The sequence below is a fragment of the Periplaneta americana genome, chromosome 9 (assembly GCF_040183065.1).
Source record: "Periplaneta americana isolate PAMFEO1 chromosome 9, P.americana_PAMFEO1_priV1, whole genome shotgun sequence".
NCBI lineage: Eukaryota > Metazoa > Arthropoda > Insecta > Blattodea > Blattidae > Periplaneta > Periplaneta americana.
The window spans coordinates 132,686,209-132,704,886 of NC_091125.1; the positions used below are offsets into that span (position 1 = coordinate 132,686,209).

General features: G+C 36.5%; 1 protein-coding gene across 2 annotated transcripts; it reads left to right on the forward strand.

The window, feature by feature from the left end:
- The first annotated feature begins 293 nt into the window (after positions 1 to 293).
- LOC138706530 (ankyrin repeat domain-containing protein 23-like) lies at positions 294 to 17,417 on the forward strand. 2 transcript variants are annotated; one of them, XM_069835921.1, is made up of 7 exons: positions 294 to 440; positions 4,829 to 5,284; positions 5,876 to 5,938; positions 7,909 to 7,971; positions 9,803 to 9,865; positions 10,120 to 10,617; positions 14,438 to 17,417. In XM_069835921.1, exons 2-6 carry the CDS (start codon positions 4,829 to 4,831, stop codon positions 10,615 to 10,617), a joined length of 1,143 nt encoding a protein of 380 aa, XP_069692022.1. In that variant the 5' UTR covers positions 294 to 440; the 3' UTR covers positions 14,438 to 17,417. The 2 variants fall into 2 exon arrangements, with proteins under 2 accessions (XP_069692022.1, XP_069692021.1); XM_069835920.1 differs by lacking the exon at positions 294 to 440 and adding an exon at positions 2,127 to 2,269.
- Positions 17,418 to 18,678: the final 1,261 nt, after the last annotated feature.

Sequence of the window (18,678 nt, forward strand, 5' to 3'; positions counted from 1 at the left end):
ACCCAAACCGATAAGTGTGTAGCGTTCCTTTTGGTACGCGGGACTCCATTCATGCACTGTGTTATCTCATTTGACCTGAATTCAGGGCCACTGAACAAACATGTTCTCCTCAATGGCGTGACCCAGGGAAAACCCTCTGTGACCTTAAGGCCACCCACTTGAATTCTTTGTGGCTTGCTGCCTTCCAAAGAAGACGGCGAGAATCGGTATAATTTATTACAGAACAAGTTTCCAAATTTCTTGAATTTGTCATCAGATTACATAGAGTAACGAAAATTCAATACACCTTAAAATGGCATACAGATGAATGAATATAAGCATATGGAGAAAGATGGCTGGATAGAGATACAGATGGCGTGACAGTGACATATAAAAATGGATGGATAAACAGACAGATGGCTAGATAGTCATATACTAGACGGTGATAAACAGAATGGACCGTAAGTGATATATTTTAGGTGATTATTCTTTGAGATAATTCAAACAAAAAGTTTAATATAATTTTGTTTGTTTTTGCTTCGTTTTCAAGATAAAAATTGTTTTAAATTGTATAAAACATTTCGTAGCGTGTTTTGGCAAAGCCATTAATTTAATTCCCAATATGCTCAGTCAGTTTAAGAGAGCAATGTATTATGATAATAAATGATTGAAATAATTTTAGTTTTGTTCTTCATATGTGCAGAAATTTGATCCCATAACTTTTCGTCCTGAAAAAGTGTTCAAAACTGTTGATAGACCTGAGTTCGTTGACCTCTTACATCTGTATTACGAGAAGAGAGACGTCTGTGTTAGAGGCGATGTTGCAGGACTGCTCAAACTTCAAACTTAATTTTCTAATTATCCATGCATTTAATCACGAAACGTAATACAGGTTTCCTAGCCCTTTAAGTGTACCCTATCGTCCCTTTCAGTCTGCAGCGTTATTTCACTTCTACACTGTATAACAGATTGATCAACCTAAAGGACTTTAAAGACAAGAACTTTTGTCAGTTTCACTATGCTGCCATCTAGCGACTGCAAAAGAAGTTACGTTATAACCCTTACAGAATTGCATGGAGCAACTGTACTTCCATCTAGCGATCGTTACCAAAAAAATGCCTTTTCGACTGTGGAGGCTCTGGTGGTTGTTCTCATTTCATGGTGCCATTTCATAACATTGGAATGGTCAGTCTGAGATATACACGTATAATGTGACACATGCATGTAATAATAAATAATATGATAGTTTCGAACTGTAGTGCTGCTTATGTTTGCATTTTGTTCACTGCACTATTTAAAAGCTAGAGAATTTCATGTTAATGTTTCATTTCTGTGAAAAAAATAACCTTTTAAAATTAAAAAAATTTAACAACCGGTTCTAAGAATTGTGACAAATTTAACAAGCGGTTCTAAGAATTGTGACACATTTAATAACCGGTTCTAAGAATTGTGACAAATTTAACAAGCGGTTCTAAGAATTGTGACAAATTTAATAACCGGTTCTAAGAATTGTGACAAATTTAACAACTGGTTCTAAGAATTGTGACAAATTTAACAAGCGTTTCTAAGAATTGTGACAAATTTAATAACCTATTCTAAGAATTGTGACAAATTTAATAAACGGTTCTAAGAATTGTGACAAATTTAACAAGCGGTTCTAAGAATTAGGACAAATTTAACAAGCGGTTCTAAGAATTGTGACAAATTTAATAACCGGTTCTAATAATTGTGATAAATTTAACAAGCGGTTCTAAGAATTGTGACACATTTAATAATCGGTTCCAAGAATTGGACAAATTTAACAAGCGGTTCTAAGAATTATGACAAATTTAATAACCGGTTCTAAGAATTGTGACAAATTTAACAAGCGGTTCTAAGAATCGTGAAAAATTTAACAAGCGGTTCGGGCGAACCGGCTGAATGACACCACTGCCTAAATTTTGTTGAAAATATTATGGTACAAATTTAACCGTCATTTACAACTTTATATTGAGTGGTTGGCGCTGCAAGATGGACATGTATGAGTATTTGCCAACCAAAGCTGTCCTACTGGTGCCTCTCCTTTTTTAACAAACAGCAAACTGTTTCTCATCCAATGTGAGGTCTGAATTGATCTCGGCTGACGGGCCGCAGGTTGCCAACATACCGAGGTTCTTAATGGCGGCACACAGACCTCGACAATGACCCTTGCTTATCTCCCAAGCTCTTGTTTTCTATAGCTGTCCGTCCTCAAAGTGGTATTGCAACCAGCTGCTTTGGACGAGTACACGACTCTTTCCTAGTTTACAAAGTAAGTACAAAAACATATCTCACTATTAGCTTCATAGCGACGATTTATCAACTACTTAGGTCACTTAACGTTTAATATAAGTAATATTACGAGAGTAGGATTACCACCTATCCTCGAACCCAGGTGGGACACAGTAGGAGTGTAATCTGTAATTGACATACCGTAGGCCTATGTAACAAGTATGAAGTGGCTATAACTTATGAGATTCTGTGTGCGTGCGTGCGTGAGATAGGCATAAATTGGAGATCCCGAGCTTTATATAAACAGGATTAAGAAGTGGTATTTTACATTATACACTTATTAATCAAGAATTAATGTTCCTTATTCATGAGGTAGCCCGGGGGTGAATCCCCTCCTCTGGGAATCCAGGATGTCCCCCTCCCTGTGATTTCAGACTTTTTAATAAAAAAAAATAATAATTTTTAAATGTATTTCAATTTGTATTACTATTCAGGAACTAAAATTAGTTCTGTTGTGTAGATTTTCAGATAGCAGGGTACTAGTCGCCGATTTGTGCGTTGCATGTAGCCTAAAATGACCTTAAGGTATGTATTAACGTTTTGGAGGAAAATCTACATTTTTTAACCAACCTTTTTAAGATATTTATCAGACAACATATGAAAGTAGACTAACATAACCATATATCAGAAACTTCAATTTCACTTTTTGATTCCTTAAAAAAAATTATTAATTAAAAATTATTCTATTTCTTCAAAATGCCATATATTTTCTAAAAATTACTCAATTTTGAAATTTCTTTCACTGAGTTATTGCTGTTTATGCGTACAATGCTCTGTACTAGGATTTTGCAGCTAACATTATTATAAAGAAAATTTTAGTCATAAAAACGCCATTTCAAACGTTAATACATACCTTAAAAACTAATAATAATCACCTTACGTCTATTCTAAATAAAATGTAATGAAAGTATGTGGTATAATGTATTACTTACACCTTTGAATTATAGGTATATGCGCTTATCCTACGAAGTATTATATTTGTTTACATCGGTTTGTATCTTTGATGGAGAGTAGTGAAAGAGAAGCTATATGAATAAAATAAAACAAAAAGCCCATCGAAGTTGTTGTTTTTGTTATTTAGTACCATTATTATTATTATTATTATTATTATCATTATTATTATTATTATTATTATTACTATTATAAAAGGTAAAAAGGTAAAGGTATACCCATCACATGCCATGAAGGCACTTGGGGGCATGGAGGTAGAGCTCCATGCTTTCCATGACCTCGGCACTAGAATGAGGTGGTGTGGTCGGCACCACGCTCTGACCGCCTTTTACCCCCGGGAAAGACCCGGTACTCAATTTTATAGGCGGCTGTGTGAACCTCGGGGCCGTTCTGAAAGTTGGCAAAAAGAAAAATCCTGCCACCACCTGAGATTGAACCCCGGACCTTCCAGTCCGTAGCCAGCTGCTCTACCAACTGAGCTACCCGGCCGCCCCTTACTATTATTATTATTATTATTATTATTATTATTATTTTATTAATTATGCAAATGACGTGAATATGTTAGGAGAAAATCCACAAACTGTTAGGGAAAACACGGGAATTTTATTTGAAACAAGTAAAGAGATACACGTTGCCAGAACATAGTACGAAATGGAAATATAAAAATTGGAAACTTATCCTTTGAAAAGGTAGAGAAGTTAAAATATCTCGGAGCAACGGTAACAAATAAATAACACTCGGGAGAAAATTAAACGCAGAATAAATATGAGAAATGCCTTTTATTATTCGGTTGTGAAGCTTTTGTCATCCAGTCTGCTCTCAAAAAGCCTGAAAGTTAGAATTTATAAAACAGTTATATTACTGGTTGTTCTTTATGGTTGTGAAATTTGAACTCTCACTTTGAGAGAGGAACAGAGGTTAAGGATGCAAATCAAGATTTCAGGCATAACTCCCTGTAAAGTTGATTTGAATAATTTCGAGGGGAAAAATTGTTCCGGGACCGGGCATCGAACCCGGGACCTTTGGTTTAACGTAGAATTTCTTACAATCTAAAAATCATATCAAGTTCCGTAACCTACGAATGCACGTTATTATTCACTGCAAAGATCACGACGAAAATGAACATCACGGCTCAAGCATGTGTTTACTAGTATAGCTTCAGAATGTCGGGAGTTGACTGTACTCCACGAACACGACCTGTTTGTTTATATCCTTATCCGTTGCATTACCTGTTTTCGGCGTACTATATACCCAGTGTGTCTTTAACTTCAGTCTTTAGGTAGCTGGAATGCGAAGCCTAATTATGAGTATAAAATGTAAATAACTTTAATAAATGATAACTCAGATGTTTTTCGTCGGAGATTCTATGTTCTCATCTCAAATTGCTTGTCTACAACCCCTCTATAGCCAAATAAATTTTGTTCGCTTCAATTCTGAAACACTCTGTAGATTCTATCGCCATGCTTCGCTATTCCTTCACGCCATAAAATGAATTTGTTTTGTGTGCGGAGATCGACAGTTCAGTTTTTTTAATGTTGTTCAGGTACTAAGTTCAATAAATCATTATGTTCACCACTTGCTCGTGCAGATGTTGGGTACAACTTCGCTAGTCCAACCTCAGATCGCCGTACCCCCTTCACTGCAGATCCTATTGCCGCAGCTGTTATGCTTCGCCATCCAACACGACGCAAACTCCACCAAAGACCCGAAAGAATGGATGGAACAAATCGCTGCGTCCCATAACAAGGAGCAGTTCAGGAAGCAGGAAAAGAGCATCGCGTCGCTCGAGAAGGAACTGGTCTCCCTGCGCAACAGGACGCAGAATCTGCACACCAGGAGGAGGAAGCTGCAGACATTGTTGGATGCTGCTACCACCAAGAACAGGGAACTGTATGAGCAGATGCAGGAGGTGAGCAAAAATATGAGCAGCTGGACGCAGGATCTAGTGGAGGAGCTCAACCAGCTGCAAGCCAACCTCAGCGATCAGGAGCAAGAGCTACTTAAGGAAATACCGCGCTTGGAGCAAGACAGGCGAAATTGTCAGGTACTGCTGCAGTTTTCGGTTTATTTTACATTAATCCGTCTATTATTCTTTCTCCTTCCATATTAAATCCTTCTACTTGTTTGTTTTCTTCTTCCTTCTTGCTTTTCTACTTCTTTCATTCCATATGACAAGTATGTGAAATACTTCCATTGTCTTCCACTTAATTTTTTCACCACTTCTCTTTTCTTTTATTCATTATTTTTATTTTTCCTTCTTCCTTTATAATTTTATTAGAAATTTTCTGGCATTATTGTTAAACAATTTCTTTTTAATCAGCTATCATTGATTCATTCATTTCCTTCCTCCATCCTTCTATTCAATGTCTTCTCCTCTATTAACTCCTAAATGTTCTAAACGAACTTTTTAACACGCTGTATATGTTTATTGCTTCCTTCATTTCTTTTCTTTTCTTCTATGTGCCTTCTTTCCTTTTTCCTCTAGCTTTTCTTTCTTATATAACAACAACTTTTACAAATACTCATACTTTAATACTCTTGCCCTAATCATGAAACATTTCAAACAGCCTACGACTGCAGAGTACGATTGTACTACAATTCTTAACTTTCTCGTAATAGAAATATTTGTTTACAGGAGGAACTTGACAATCTTGGCAAGCAGGTGGAAAATCTGACGCAGGAAATTTATAAAGCTGATGTGAGTATATTAGTTATCCAGTTACTTCAGAGCTTTTTTCTACGATATATAAATAAACTACTTAAATTAAATTAATCTAAGTTAAAATTGCATCAATAATCGTAGATACTAACCTTAGCTTTATTAACTTTTCCTATTTTGTTCAAAGCAACTTAAAATGTGAAATAAGATTGAAATTTAGAGAATAAGAAATAGAATAGTTTCGAACCTAAGAAACCGGAGCTTAATTTTTCATAAAATACGCAATTAACTTCTATCAGTTAAAAATAACATCAATTATTACTATTATTATTATTATTATTATTATTATTATTATCATCATCATCATCATCATCATTTAATCCAACTCAAGGTAGAATAAATATAATTACGATAAGGTTCTTGACATAGGTAGGCCTGTCGACTTGAGACAATCCTACATTATTACACTTAATTTATAATGAAATGTTTACGTGCCATTCGATAAGGATTCTTTACTTGTAATCGACCTATACAACTGGGGGCCGTTTACAGATTTGGTGATTGAGTATGATCCACTGCATTGTTCAAAAGAAGTGTAGTTTGGACTTTTCTATTGCTAATGATGAAATTATTTCACAGCGTGCATAAGGTTGATCCAACATTCATACTCAACTGAACAAAAAGAGGAAAAAGGAGATTGTTCTGCTGGTTAAGGTCGTTAAAACTATCTAAATCCACTTACGCTCACACATTGAACCCACGTTTCATAACCCGCAATGATATGGTCGAGAAGTTTATCCTCAATGAAGAGTTAATGAACATGCTAAAATCTTGGATGAGTTCCCAGGCGGTAATCTTCTTTAACACAGGTATAGTCCCAGTGTTCAATTAATACCCAGGCGGTGTCAAACACGACGCTTTCCTTTGCACAGATAAGATAAGATTGTTGTTTATTGATTATGCTATCTCAGATACTGCTGCAATCACAAGAAGCGGTAACATATGTCTACCAATGATGAGTTAGCATTTTTAATTGACGTGCCGATATCAACTCCACGTGGATTACAAAACAACATTGTAATATCCAAAGTTGATCGATGACAAAAGAGGCTAGTAGGCCTAATATTAACTTAAGTTTCAATTAAAAGTCATTTTACAGCTTAAAATTTATCCACTCATGGTGGTGGTGGTGGTGGTGGTGGTAGAAATCAGTGTATTAATATCGGTATAAAAACAATTGTAGCCAGAAATAATCCATTTTGAATCTTGCGTACACTACTTTTAACACTTGAATATAAATAATTGATTAACTAGCGGACTTACTCGTGTTAATTATGTAAGTCTGTGCGGCTTACAGCTGTTTCGGTGCTTCATCACACCATCCTCAGAGCCTACTAGATCTCGGCGTATATACGAAATATACAAACACACTAAAACACACCCCGATCAAATTCTTAACACACAGATCAATTTCAGTACACACACACTATTTGACTCCACTTTTCAACAATCAAACGCACCCACACAACAGGCAGAGAAGTTCGAGATGACGCCGAAATCTAGTAGGCTCTGAGGATGGTGTGATGAAGCACCGAAACAGCTGTAAGCCGCACAGACTTACATAATTAACACGAGTAAGTCCGCTAGTTAATCAATTACAGAAATAATCTTTACAACGAAAATAAAACACGCTTGACATTACAAGTATTGATGCGTGCAAAAAAGATACATCCAACTCAAACACTGCCGCTAGGGTATTAATTAAATGATTTTACTATGTACAAAAGTTGTACTATGTTGTGATAAGTGTGTCTGTTCAGGGTGTTACTATGTTGAAAAATATACTGAGGGGTATAGGTATTTTTATATAGAACAAATTATTTTTTCTCATTAATTGTTTTCTTAACGGAATAGTCATAATGAAATAACCATTAGAAACTTCATAGCCTATAAACTATCTCCAAGACAAATTAATTGACCCTAATGCAACCTCTCTTCTCTTTCTACAGCATGACGTCTATTCTTCAAAATATAACTTGGACACCTTGAAGCAGCAACTTCCCAGAAAACAAGTGAGTGTTCATTCCTTCATTTAGTCGTTTATTCACTCATTTTCCGATTCATTCATTCATTCATTCATTCATTCATTCATTCATTCATTCATTCATTCATTCATTCATTCATTCATCCATTCATTCAATTTGCTCACTCATTCGTCCATTCATGTAGTCAATCGTTCACGTAGGCTCTATCTATTATAAAAGCTCATAACCTACTGTGTGTCACGAGTTTACCTCAAAGTTCATAGGTAAGTTACTTTAGTTTGGTGGACCCTCTAACATGTTTTTCGAAATTTAGGCCAATGAACATGTTCTACTCAATAAATATGTGTATGTTGTGTATGTTCGTTGTTTAGTCACCAGTCCGAAGACTCTGGCACATATCGTCAAGTGAGATGTACTGCCTGATAATAGATTAGGGTAGCCTACATATCAGCCAGAACCTCAATCAGAAGCTATAAATAGACGGAGCTTTGTTACGGCTTGAATGGCAGCTTTAGAATCGGATAGTACAACACAGTGATTGCAATATGACAGTCTGCAGATTAAGTGTTTTAAAGTGCTGAGGATGGCCCCTTTTTCTCCATGAAATGCAGTTTTCTTGCTGTCAGGTGTCGTGTGGAGGGAAAACAATTTATTGACAATGACGCCCTCGTCAGCAGATACTTTTGTACAAACTTTTGAACCATCTACATATACGTGTAGCCATTGATTACGGGGATATCTTGTGTTTATTGTTTCCAAGGCAGACATTTTGAGTACCGGTATGTCTGAAGAAACTGCACTCTTATTACACTGTTCGATTAAATCCAGTTAACTCCTGTAGGGGTACATCAGAAGGGGATTTTGAGGGGATAGTGACTGTTGAATATTACCGCTTGTTCTGTATGGTTGTGAAACTTGGACTCTCACTTTGAGAGAGGAACATAGGTTAAGGGTGTTTGAGAATAAGGTGCTTAGGAAAATATTTGGGGCTAAGAGGGATGAAGTCACAGGAGAATGGAGAAAGTTACACAACACAGAACTGCACGCATTGTAGGTATTCTTCACCTTACATAATTTGGAACATTAAATCCAGACGTTTGAGATGGGCAGGGCATGTAGCACGTATGGGCGAATCCAGAAATGCATATAGAGTGTTAGTTGGAAGGTCGGAGGGAAGAAGATCTTTGGGGAGGCCGAGACGTAGATGGGAAGATAATATTAAAATGTATCATAGAGAGGTGGGATATGATGATAGAGACTGGATTAATCTTGCTTAGGATAGGGATCAATGGCGGGCTTATGTGAGGGCGGAAATGAACCTCCGGGTTCCTTGAAAGCCAGTAAGTCATAAGTAGCTGTTGAATTCGACTAGGAATGTCAAGTTTTCTCTTTCTTTTCGTGCCATTTGAAGGAAATCTTACTGTGTTTTAAGGCCTGATTCCGAAGTCATGTTATGACCAGAAGGTGATGTTTGGCAACCTTAATAGTTTCTCATGAATTCTTAGAGCAGATTCTGTTATTTCCGATTCAATCTGTCTGTTCTGTGTGAAGTATAGCATAGCATCTATAGGTGTTGTTTTTACTGTTCCTATGATGAGTCGCAGGGCTTGATTCTGGACTCGTTCAAGCTTTGGGATTTGTTATATCTTTAAATATAAGGAAGGTAACATTTTTATAGTTAAAAGATTGAATAAGTAATACTTTTCAATGCAATAGAACTTCTGTATTATCTACTCCCTATTAACAAAAATTCAGAAAGTGTTTTTCGTTTTAAACACGTAATAACTAAAATAACTACAATTTCAATTTTTGATTGTAATATTTCATTACATAAAACGGTTGTTTTGGTCCATTGCAGCACGAACTGGAGGCTGCAGAGAGACAGGAAGATAGTTTGAAACAACAGCTGAAACTTATGAAGGTAAGTTAATAACATTTCACAATCCGTAACGATCTCGTGATGTCATGGGCTATACTTAGGCCGCTGAAAGAACGACTACGATAGTTTCTGTGCAAGTGGAAAAGAGAAAATTCCAGAACTTGACTGTTCTTTTACACGATTTTGTTAACATTACCATACTAACCTCCGACCGCTTTCGCATTTCTACTAACAGAAGCACGTGCCTCAGTTGCCTTGCTGATCGGTAGGGCACAACTTAACCGCTTTGTCCACAGGGTGTGACAAATATGACGAAGACGGAAAGGAACCGAGTGCAGCTGCAGGCTGCAGAGGAGGGCAACGTCGAGCTGATCCGCATAATGGCCGCAGCTGGCATGGACCTCTCAGCCAAAGACGGCTTCGGCAACACTCCGCTGCACCGAGCGGCGCGGTGGGGGCACCTGGAGATGGCGCGGGTGTTGCTGGAGGCGGGGGTGGACGTGGAGGCCCGGGACGCGTGGCAGAACACGCCGCTGATCTGGGCGTCGTGGCACGGACGCCTGGAGGTGTGTCGTCTGCTGCTGCAGAGCGGCGCACAGGTGAACGCGAGGAACAAGGACGGCAGCACCTCGCTGCACTTCGCGGCCTTCCACGACCACATGGCGGTGGCGCAGCTGCTGGTGCAGAACGGTGCAGACCTCAGGGCCATGGACAAGTACGGACGCACGCCGCAGGGCGACGCTCTGGCCAATGGAAACCTCAACATGGCCGACTGGCTGCGCCAGCAAGAATAGGTACTACTGACTGACTGTGGTTGTAGTTTATAATAACGAATGATGGCAATACTGGTTTCGATGTTGATTATAATAACACTTATACTACTATGAGATTATTATAATTCGACGATGATTATATGATGACCAGGCTTTGAGACTTCGGACCCGATAGAGTAGTTCAGTGGGAAACCCGCATAACGGCGTACTGAGTATATACAGTGGGTGGGGGTACCGTAGAATGAATGCCAAGAAATACGCAAAGGAAAACGCTCTGGATTTGAAGGTTTTGACGAATAATTTGGTTTTCATACAGACCTATTTTCAAACTGTGTCTGAAACTATTACACGGTTAGAAAAGTCAGAGCAAGAGATGCCGGAAGCCCTCAAATTAGTTGAGGAAATGACACACAGAATTAATGAGGCACCAAGTACACCGGTTACTGAACGTGTAAAACAGAAATGGAAATCAATTTTATGTAAAAATAACGGATATGGAACTTTATATAACATAAACTGCAAATTAGTGGACATAGAGTCACCCGAGAATAAAGGACTGTCTCTTAGACACTGCAATGATGTTAGGTTTCTTCGTTTTGCTCCTATCACGTCATGCGATGTAGAGCGCATCTTTTCACAGTACAAACTGTGTTTGGCAGATAACCGAAAAAGATTTATGTTTGAGACACTGAAAATATATCTTGTAGTACATTGCAATTCGGTACTGTAACTGCACTTCCTAAAGACGACCAATAGGATAAATGAAGAAATTAAAATTGCTACATGTTTATTTCCACCATTAACACTGTCTATAATTAAATACAAATGCTTATAAAAGAAAGGAGAATAAATGCTTTTCACGTTCTTTTGACATTATCATTGTGTAATGTATATTTACTTTCAGAATGTACATATGTGTGTGTGTTCCCCATACTATCGTACTCTACTCTAAATAGCAACGTTGTTACCTCAACACATCTCTACCTTTCACTACCTGCAGCGAGTCAACAACCTATAGTACATGCACAGTAAACTTATTGTATCGGATCCAAAGTTTCGAAGCCTGATGATGACTTTAATGTTGATTATAAGCAGGCTTCGGTCCGCGCACAGAAACGCATGAAGTTCAGAACGCACGGACGATAGTGTTGTGTTGGTCGAGTGGACTGGGAGATGAAGCGAGCCGTTACTTCGTGTTTCAACATGTAAACAGTCCGTCATAGCACGGCACAAATATATATTTCACTCTGTACAGATGCACTATATACAGTACATTCCTGGTAAAGTATTAACGTGAGTTGTAACCTTCAATCAGGTGTCCCTACGCCGAAGCCTGTTACATGTACCGCAGCCAAAAAAAAAAAAAAAAAAAAAAATGTTATATTTTATTTAACGACGCTCGCAACTGCAGAGGTTATATCAGCGTCGTTGGATGTGCCGGAATTTTGTCCCGCAGGAGTTCTTTTACATGCCAGTAAATCTACTGACATGAGCCTGTCGGATTTAAGCACACTTAAATGCCATCGACCTGGCCCGGGATCGAACCCGCAACCTTGCGCATAGAAGGCCAACACCGCAGCCAAGCAGCAATACACAACGGTAATGCACATTGCGGACCCACCTGTGCTGTTGCAGTCACCCCACATGGATCATGACGTCATTTATACTCAGTGTACTCTAAACCTCAAACTGGTTACTCTGTGTCCCTAGACCGAAGCCTGATTATAAGCATTGTGACGATTATAAATATGTTCATAACGATCAAAATGTTTAATGCGAGAATTATCATGCTCATTATGATTATTAGGGAGAGAATTTTAGTTCCGAACCTATTTTATTTGCTACGTCCTAGACAATGTTGTTCAGATATCTCAACGTTTCATGTACACAAGATCCCCCAATAAAAATTCTATAGAACCTAAAACATCTAAATCACCATAAACTCCTATAAATGCCTAAAAAAAAATTATGTTTTTACTTGAAAGGCGATTTCTTAGTATTTTGCGTATATTTAAAATAAAAATACTAGTACTAAAATTTGAAAAGTTAAAAAAAACTACAAAACTGCTATTTAAAACGTAAAAAAAATCTCATACAGACATTTACCTGGCAAGTTCGTCCCATATTGGTCTTAGAATGGGAGGGAAAAGGATTTTATCTAATTTCCTGGAACCGCAGTTCGTTTGTAAAAGTCCGTCCTAGCATAAATAATGGAGTAGTAAGTTGTTCGTTTGTAAAGGTCCATCCTAGCATAAATAATGGAGTAGTAAGTTGTTCGTTTGTAAAGGTCCATCCTAGCATAAATAATGGAGTAGTAAGTTGTTCGTTGTAAAGGTCCATCCTAGCATAAATAATGGAGTAGTAGGTTGTTAGTTTGTAAAGGTCCATCCTAGCATAAATAATGGAGTAGTAAGTTGTTCGTTTGTAAAGGTCCATCCTAGCATAAATAATGGAGTAGTAAGTTGTTCGTTTGTAAAGGTCCATCCTAGCATAAATAATGGAGTAGTAAGTTGTTCGTTTGTAAAAGTCCGTCCTAGCATAAATAATGGAGTAGTAAGTTGTTCGTTTGTAAAAGTCCATCCTAGCATAAATAATGAAGTAGTAAGTTGTTCGTTTGTAAAAGTCCGTCCTAGCATAAATAATGGAGTAATAAGTTGTTCAGGTTGGACGAGAGCTTACAAATTAGTTTTCGCGCCAATGCTTCCCCGTTTTGTGAAACATAACTGAACAATCAGCAATCAGTTTCTTTCACTGTTATAATCTGAGACTTCAGTTCAGTAGCACTCATTGTCAGCACCAGTTCTTTGCACTTAAATTCCACCTAAAATGGAATATTTAATGAAATTAAAATTATTAATTGCTAATTTTATATAAACTCCTAAATGTTCTAAATTGGATTTTATAAAATCTAAATCTCTTTTTTTAGTACCTGAAAATCCGTTTCCTAGGGTGCTATTCATAGATATTTCGCTAGCCCGCGCTACGAGCGTGCTAAACTAGCCCCGGGCCATCGACTGGTTACTTGTACAGGATTCATATCATATATCGCTAACACTGGTTTATGAATACGAAAAACGTTAATTTGCTGATCATCCACCGGCAGCCGGCGCTAAAAATGTCTATGAATACGGCCCCTAATGATTACATAATGGTGAAGGTGACATGCCACTGAGGTTTTGTAATTCTTATAATTTTCATTTATCTTCTTGAATATTATTTTTACATCAGATAATGCTAAAATACATGTGCACAATTTTTTTTCTTCGAATTGTTATGTTAAAAATTTGCCCCAAAAATTATATTTCTTTATTTAAAAATATGCAATTTTTAGTAAGACTAAATATTCATCTGGGCGTCATATAAAAATAATAAATTTCCTGCAAGTTCCAAATGAAGCTAAGAGCATTATTCAGGAACGTCACTTCAACTACACTTTCACTTATATCAGACTTTATTATAATGAAAACGCAGATTTTGTATTCATAGACACAGCTTAACTTACACTTTAGTAGTAACTTAGTCAAAAGCTAGTACGATCCAAGATACGTGAAAATCAACTTTGTATGTCACTTACAAGAGATGCCTCCGGGTCTGAACACTCGAACACAGATATTATCTGGCTCATCTTTCTAATTTGTGGGCACTGAGTCTCGTGGTGATAGTCTTTCCCGTGTTATGTCAACGGTTTAGTGTACGGCACCATCTACATTTTAAAAAATCAATTTTACTTTTGGTTTGTTTTGAAGGGAAACGCAATTGCGAAAATGTACAATGTACAATTTTAAATGTGAAGAATTTTATCTGTATGTTCAACATTGATGCATTTTAATTTGTTTTTCAGTTATCCTACGGACAATAGTTGCTAATCTACAATGAAAAACTGCCTTTCAGTTATGACAGTTTCCAACACCACGGCAGTGCTTCAAGATGTAAAGTGTGGTTTATAGAAGATATTAAACTATTATTGTATAGAGTCAGTATTGATACTAAAACCGAAGTCGGTTCTGCTTAAACTTAAGAGATTTTAATAACTCAAAATCTTTATGGTTTTAGATTGAGTAACATTTCTAATAAAATATACGTCACAACAAACTTTCGCACGAAATTTTAAACAGGGTCACGTGCGAAGTATGTTATTTGAAAACAAAATTCAGTACCAGAATTATATAGAGAGGACGTTATTTCACGATACGATTATTGACTCCATCTATCCTTGATATTTACAACAGCTCTACTGACAGATTTTAAAGTTAAACAAATAAATAAGTAAATGAAATAAAAGACTTAACATACTCGTATTTTCTTATGGTTATAAAAATATGATCATTAGATTTTACTACAGAAATACCTGTATTAACACCAATAGCACAAATTTAACAAGACATTATTTCATAAAAGTACTAATATACCATGTATACGGGCTATTCCATCTCAAATCGACCGAAATATAGAGAAAATTGACCTTGCAATTTTTAAATACAATGGAAATTTTCTGTCCGTTGACAACTGTGATACAATGCTTTGTGCAAAGTTTGAGGCATCAGAACTTCATAGTGTTTAAATTAAAAATATTTAAATTTATCGTATTTTCATAAAATTAGCAACTTTAAACTGTTGTGGCTCCGAAACCCTTTCACCCAATGATCAAAATCATGGTTTATTCTGATGCTGAGAAATTAAAGTTTATATTGACATGTAAACAGTTTTTCTTATTTTTATGAAAATGGAGAAATTTAGATTTTTCTTCATTAAGACGCCTTTGCCCACGAAAAAATATTTTTAAAATATATGGTTAGATTCCGCATTGAAAGTACAAATAAACACATATGTTTTACTGATGCACCGTTGATAAGAAAGTATTGAAAATATCAAATAAAGAAAATAAATAGTACGCGCGTGAACTAACCAGCTGACTGTAGGTAGTCGAGACAAGCAAGGCCAGGAGACAAACACGTGATGTGTAGACTAGCAGTCATGGCTGGGCTAGCTTTATCACAAGTTTTCATAAACACAGGAGTAAAATGACTCCCAATGCTCGCTTATCTTCAGCTCTCGGCCAGTGCGTGGGGTACTGCGCCGTTCAAGTCTAGGCATGTGAAAATAATTTATTTAATACCCTCGAAACTTATTGCCGAGCCACTAAGCAAACAATGCCGAATCCCTCTTAATAATGCAAGGTTCTTTCTCAATATTTTTTACATTTTTACAAATGGGTAAAAAGCCTAAAAGTAAGTAAAATCAGATTATCTGTCTCTCTGTACACAATAAAAATAAGTATTACTTCTTATCATAACCTACTAAAGGTCAGCTTCAAAATGAGCTCCCGTTCAATGTTCTGCAGTAAATGGTTCCAGAGTTCTGAGCGCTGAAAGAGGTTTGTTTTTATAAAATATGCTAAGTTTGTCGCTCAATAGTACGAAAACCGTTTGACTTTCGATAGTATATTTTTTAAAATGCACTCTCCTCAGCACCTTGTATAAATAGGGAAAAATTAGAGTATTAAAGAATGCGAGGTTTTTTACTGATCGATTTCATATGGAATAGCCCGTACTATGTACTGGTTTGGTTTACCGACCTACGGCATGTGAACAGGCCGGCGCTAGTCTACCGTCTGCCGCCCACTCTGCTCCCTGATTCCCCTTCATGCGCCCATGCGAGTGTTGTGAGTGCAGTTTCTATTTGAGTCTATAAGAAAGGATGTTTTTGTGCAAGACATATTATTAGTACGAATCGGCCCGCCGCGTCTGAACGGTGTTTATTCCGAAATTTCCGAATACTCGACCGCCGACGTGGCAGACAGTAAATGTGAATATTTAAGATTATTCAAAAGTTCCCATTTTGAAACAGCTGTATCCTGTATCTTCTGTACGTATCTGCAGTCTGGTTTCATATAGGTACCATTACTGTTGCGTGTTTCGTTGCTATGGTAGCTGTATCACGCTTGTGTAAACAATAATTGAATACTCCCCGGAATAAGGGTATAAGCACATAGTGAAACCATGCACCACATACCCTTATTCCGGGGGGTATTCAATTGTTGTTCATAATACGGACGGTAGTTGTAGGAGAGTAATTTTAATAATTTTAAAATGGGTTTATCTTTACGACTTCGATTGCCTTCTTAAATATGACCACCACCGCGTTGTTCAATAAGAAATAGTTTGCTGGATTCCTGTATGGAACAATGAGTGTCCTACCGGATATTTATCGAAATTAAATTTAAAAAAGTTTTAAGGTTAATAAGTTGGCCTATGTGTTACATGAACATACAAGTTATACATTTAATTTAAGGGGACACTCAACTATATTTTGGAACTTTTTTCCTATTTGACCAATCTTTTTCAAATTTGGAGAAAAAGTTTAATATACACATGGAAAGTAACATGCAAAATCTCAGTTCATTAGATTCAATACTTTTCAAAATAAAAAAAATATTTCAATTTTTAATCAGTCATTAATTTAAATATCACTTTTAATTATCATTTTTTATTTTTTGGCTTTGTGCATTTGACTGTGACTTCTCAATGAATAGGGGAAGAATTCTGCGTATTGATTTAGTTCTGTCACGTAAATTAGTGTAGAAATTTAATTTTTCATTTCTAAAACACTTTTTCTCCAATTTTTAAGTTGAGTGTCCCCTTAAAGTCTTGAAAATTATTAAACAAATGCCAGTTTGTATTAATTTTTATAATTAAATCTTTCATTATTCTATAAATGTTATATAAAATTAGACATATTTCTACATATATCATTATTTATGAACTTTCTGTAGAGTACTATTCCTTCATTATTAAATAAAAAGTAAACAAATATGTCAATAATTTTTGTTTATTATGATGATCTTTGTTACTGTTCCTATCCTAATAGAGAAAACGTTTTAAAATTAAAATGAACGTAAATTAAAAATAAATAATGTGTAGGCTATAATGCTCTGGAACTCCGTTTCTGGAATCTGTAGAGTATAGGAGACGAAACAAGCCATTTACGAAAGTTGTGGGTGGAGAGGTCTAGTCCAATGACCGCTCTGGAGGGAAGACATTGCTTGAAGGGAGCGATCGACTGCAGAGAGGGAATCATTGAATCATTTCTATTGGAACTCAACTGCAGTTAAGATGCCATACTACCTACCACCTTCTGCCACGAGCATCTTACCCCTTAGCGGCCATGAGCCTATCAGCCCGCAACACACTCCTGTACTCCTAGGCTCCGCCCATTCACTTGTCTCCGTCTCTACCCAAATGCTCTAACTCTGCAGATTCCAGAAACGGAGTTTAGAAAATAAATATATCAAGCATTAGGAAATGAATAGTAAGAAATTAATTTCAAGTACGGTACTTCACACAGTTGTAGAGTATGAATACTTCGAGTAATACTCGGAGTAATATTTAAAAATCGCCAGACTCCTAGTAAAATTTCAAATCGCCAAACTTCGACTAAATAGAGTCATATTCTGAGTAAAAATAGCCATAATCCGAGAAAAAATAGTCGGACTCCGAGTAAAAATGACTATACCTCGAGTAAAAGTAAAAATTAAATTCATTATTGAATTTCTTCCCACAACTGACTTACGATAAACGCTGATGTTAATGCTTCTAATGATTCTGTAACTTTTCACATCACAGATAAATCTATTTTAAAGTAATAAGTGTGTTTGGAGACAGAATATTAAGTCATGGTTTGTGGTCAGCAAACTTCCTCCAAATTCAGTTACTATCGCTCTGATAACTCATCGAGTGCATGTAGCATTGTTCAATCTCTTTGTTCATCTTTGGAAAACCAGAGTAGAACTTGGTTTCTAACAGTCTTTCTTTATTAAGTAATTACAAAGCATAGGGAATAGAGCAGAATAGAAAAACAAAAGAAAAAGACTGAATAAATTGAGATACGAAGAAGAGAAATAATGAAATAAACTGAAGGGAAATATGGAGGGGAAAAAATAAGAATACAGTGACACAGTTTAGAGACAAGAATTGACACAGAAATAAAAGTACAGAAAAGCGAGTCAAGCTAGTAGACAAACGGTGAAGTGTGTTAACAAAGTAGTGCATAGAGGGAATACAACGTGAAATAAGTAAAGTAGTG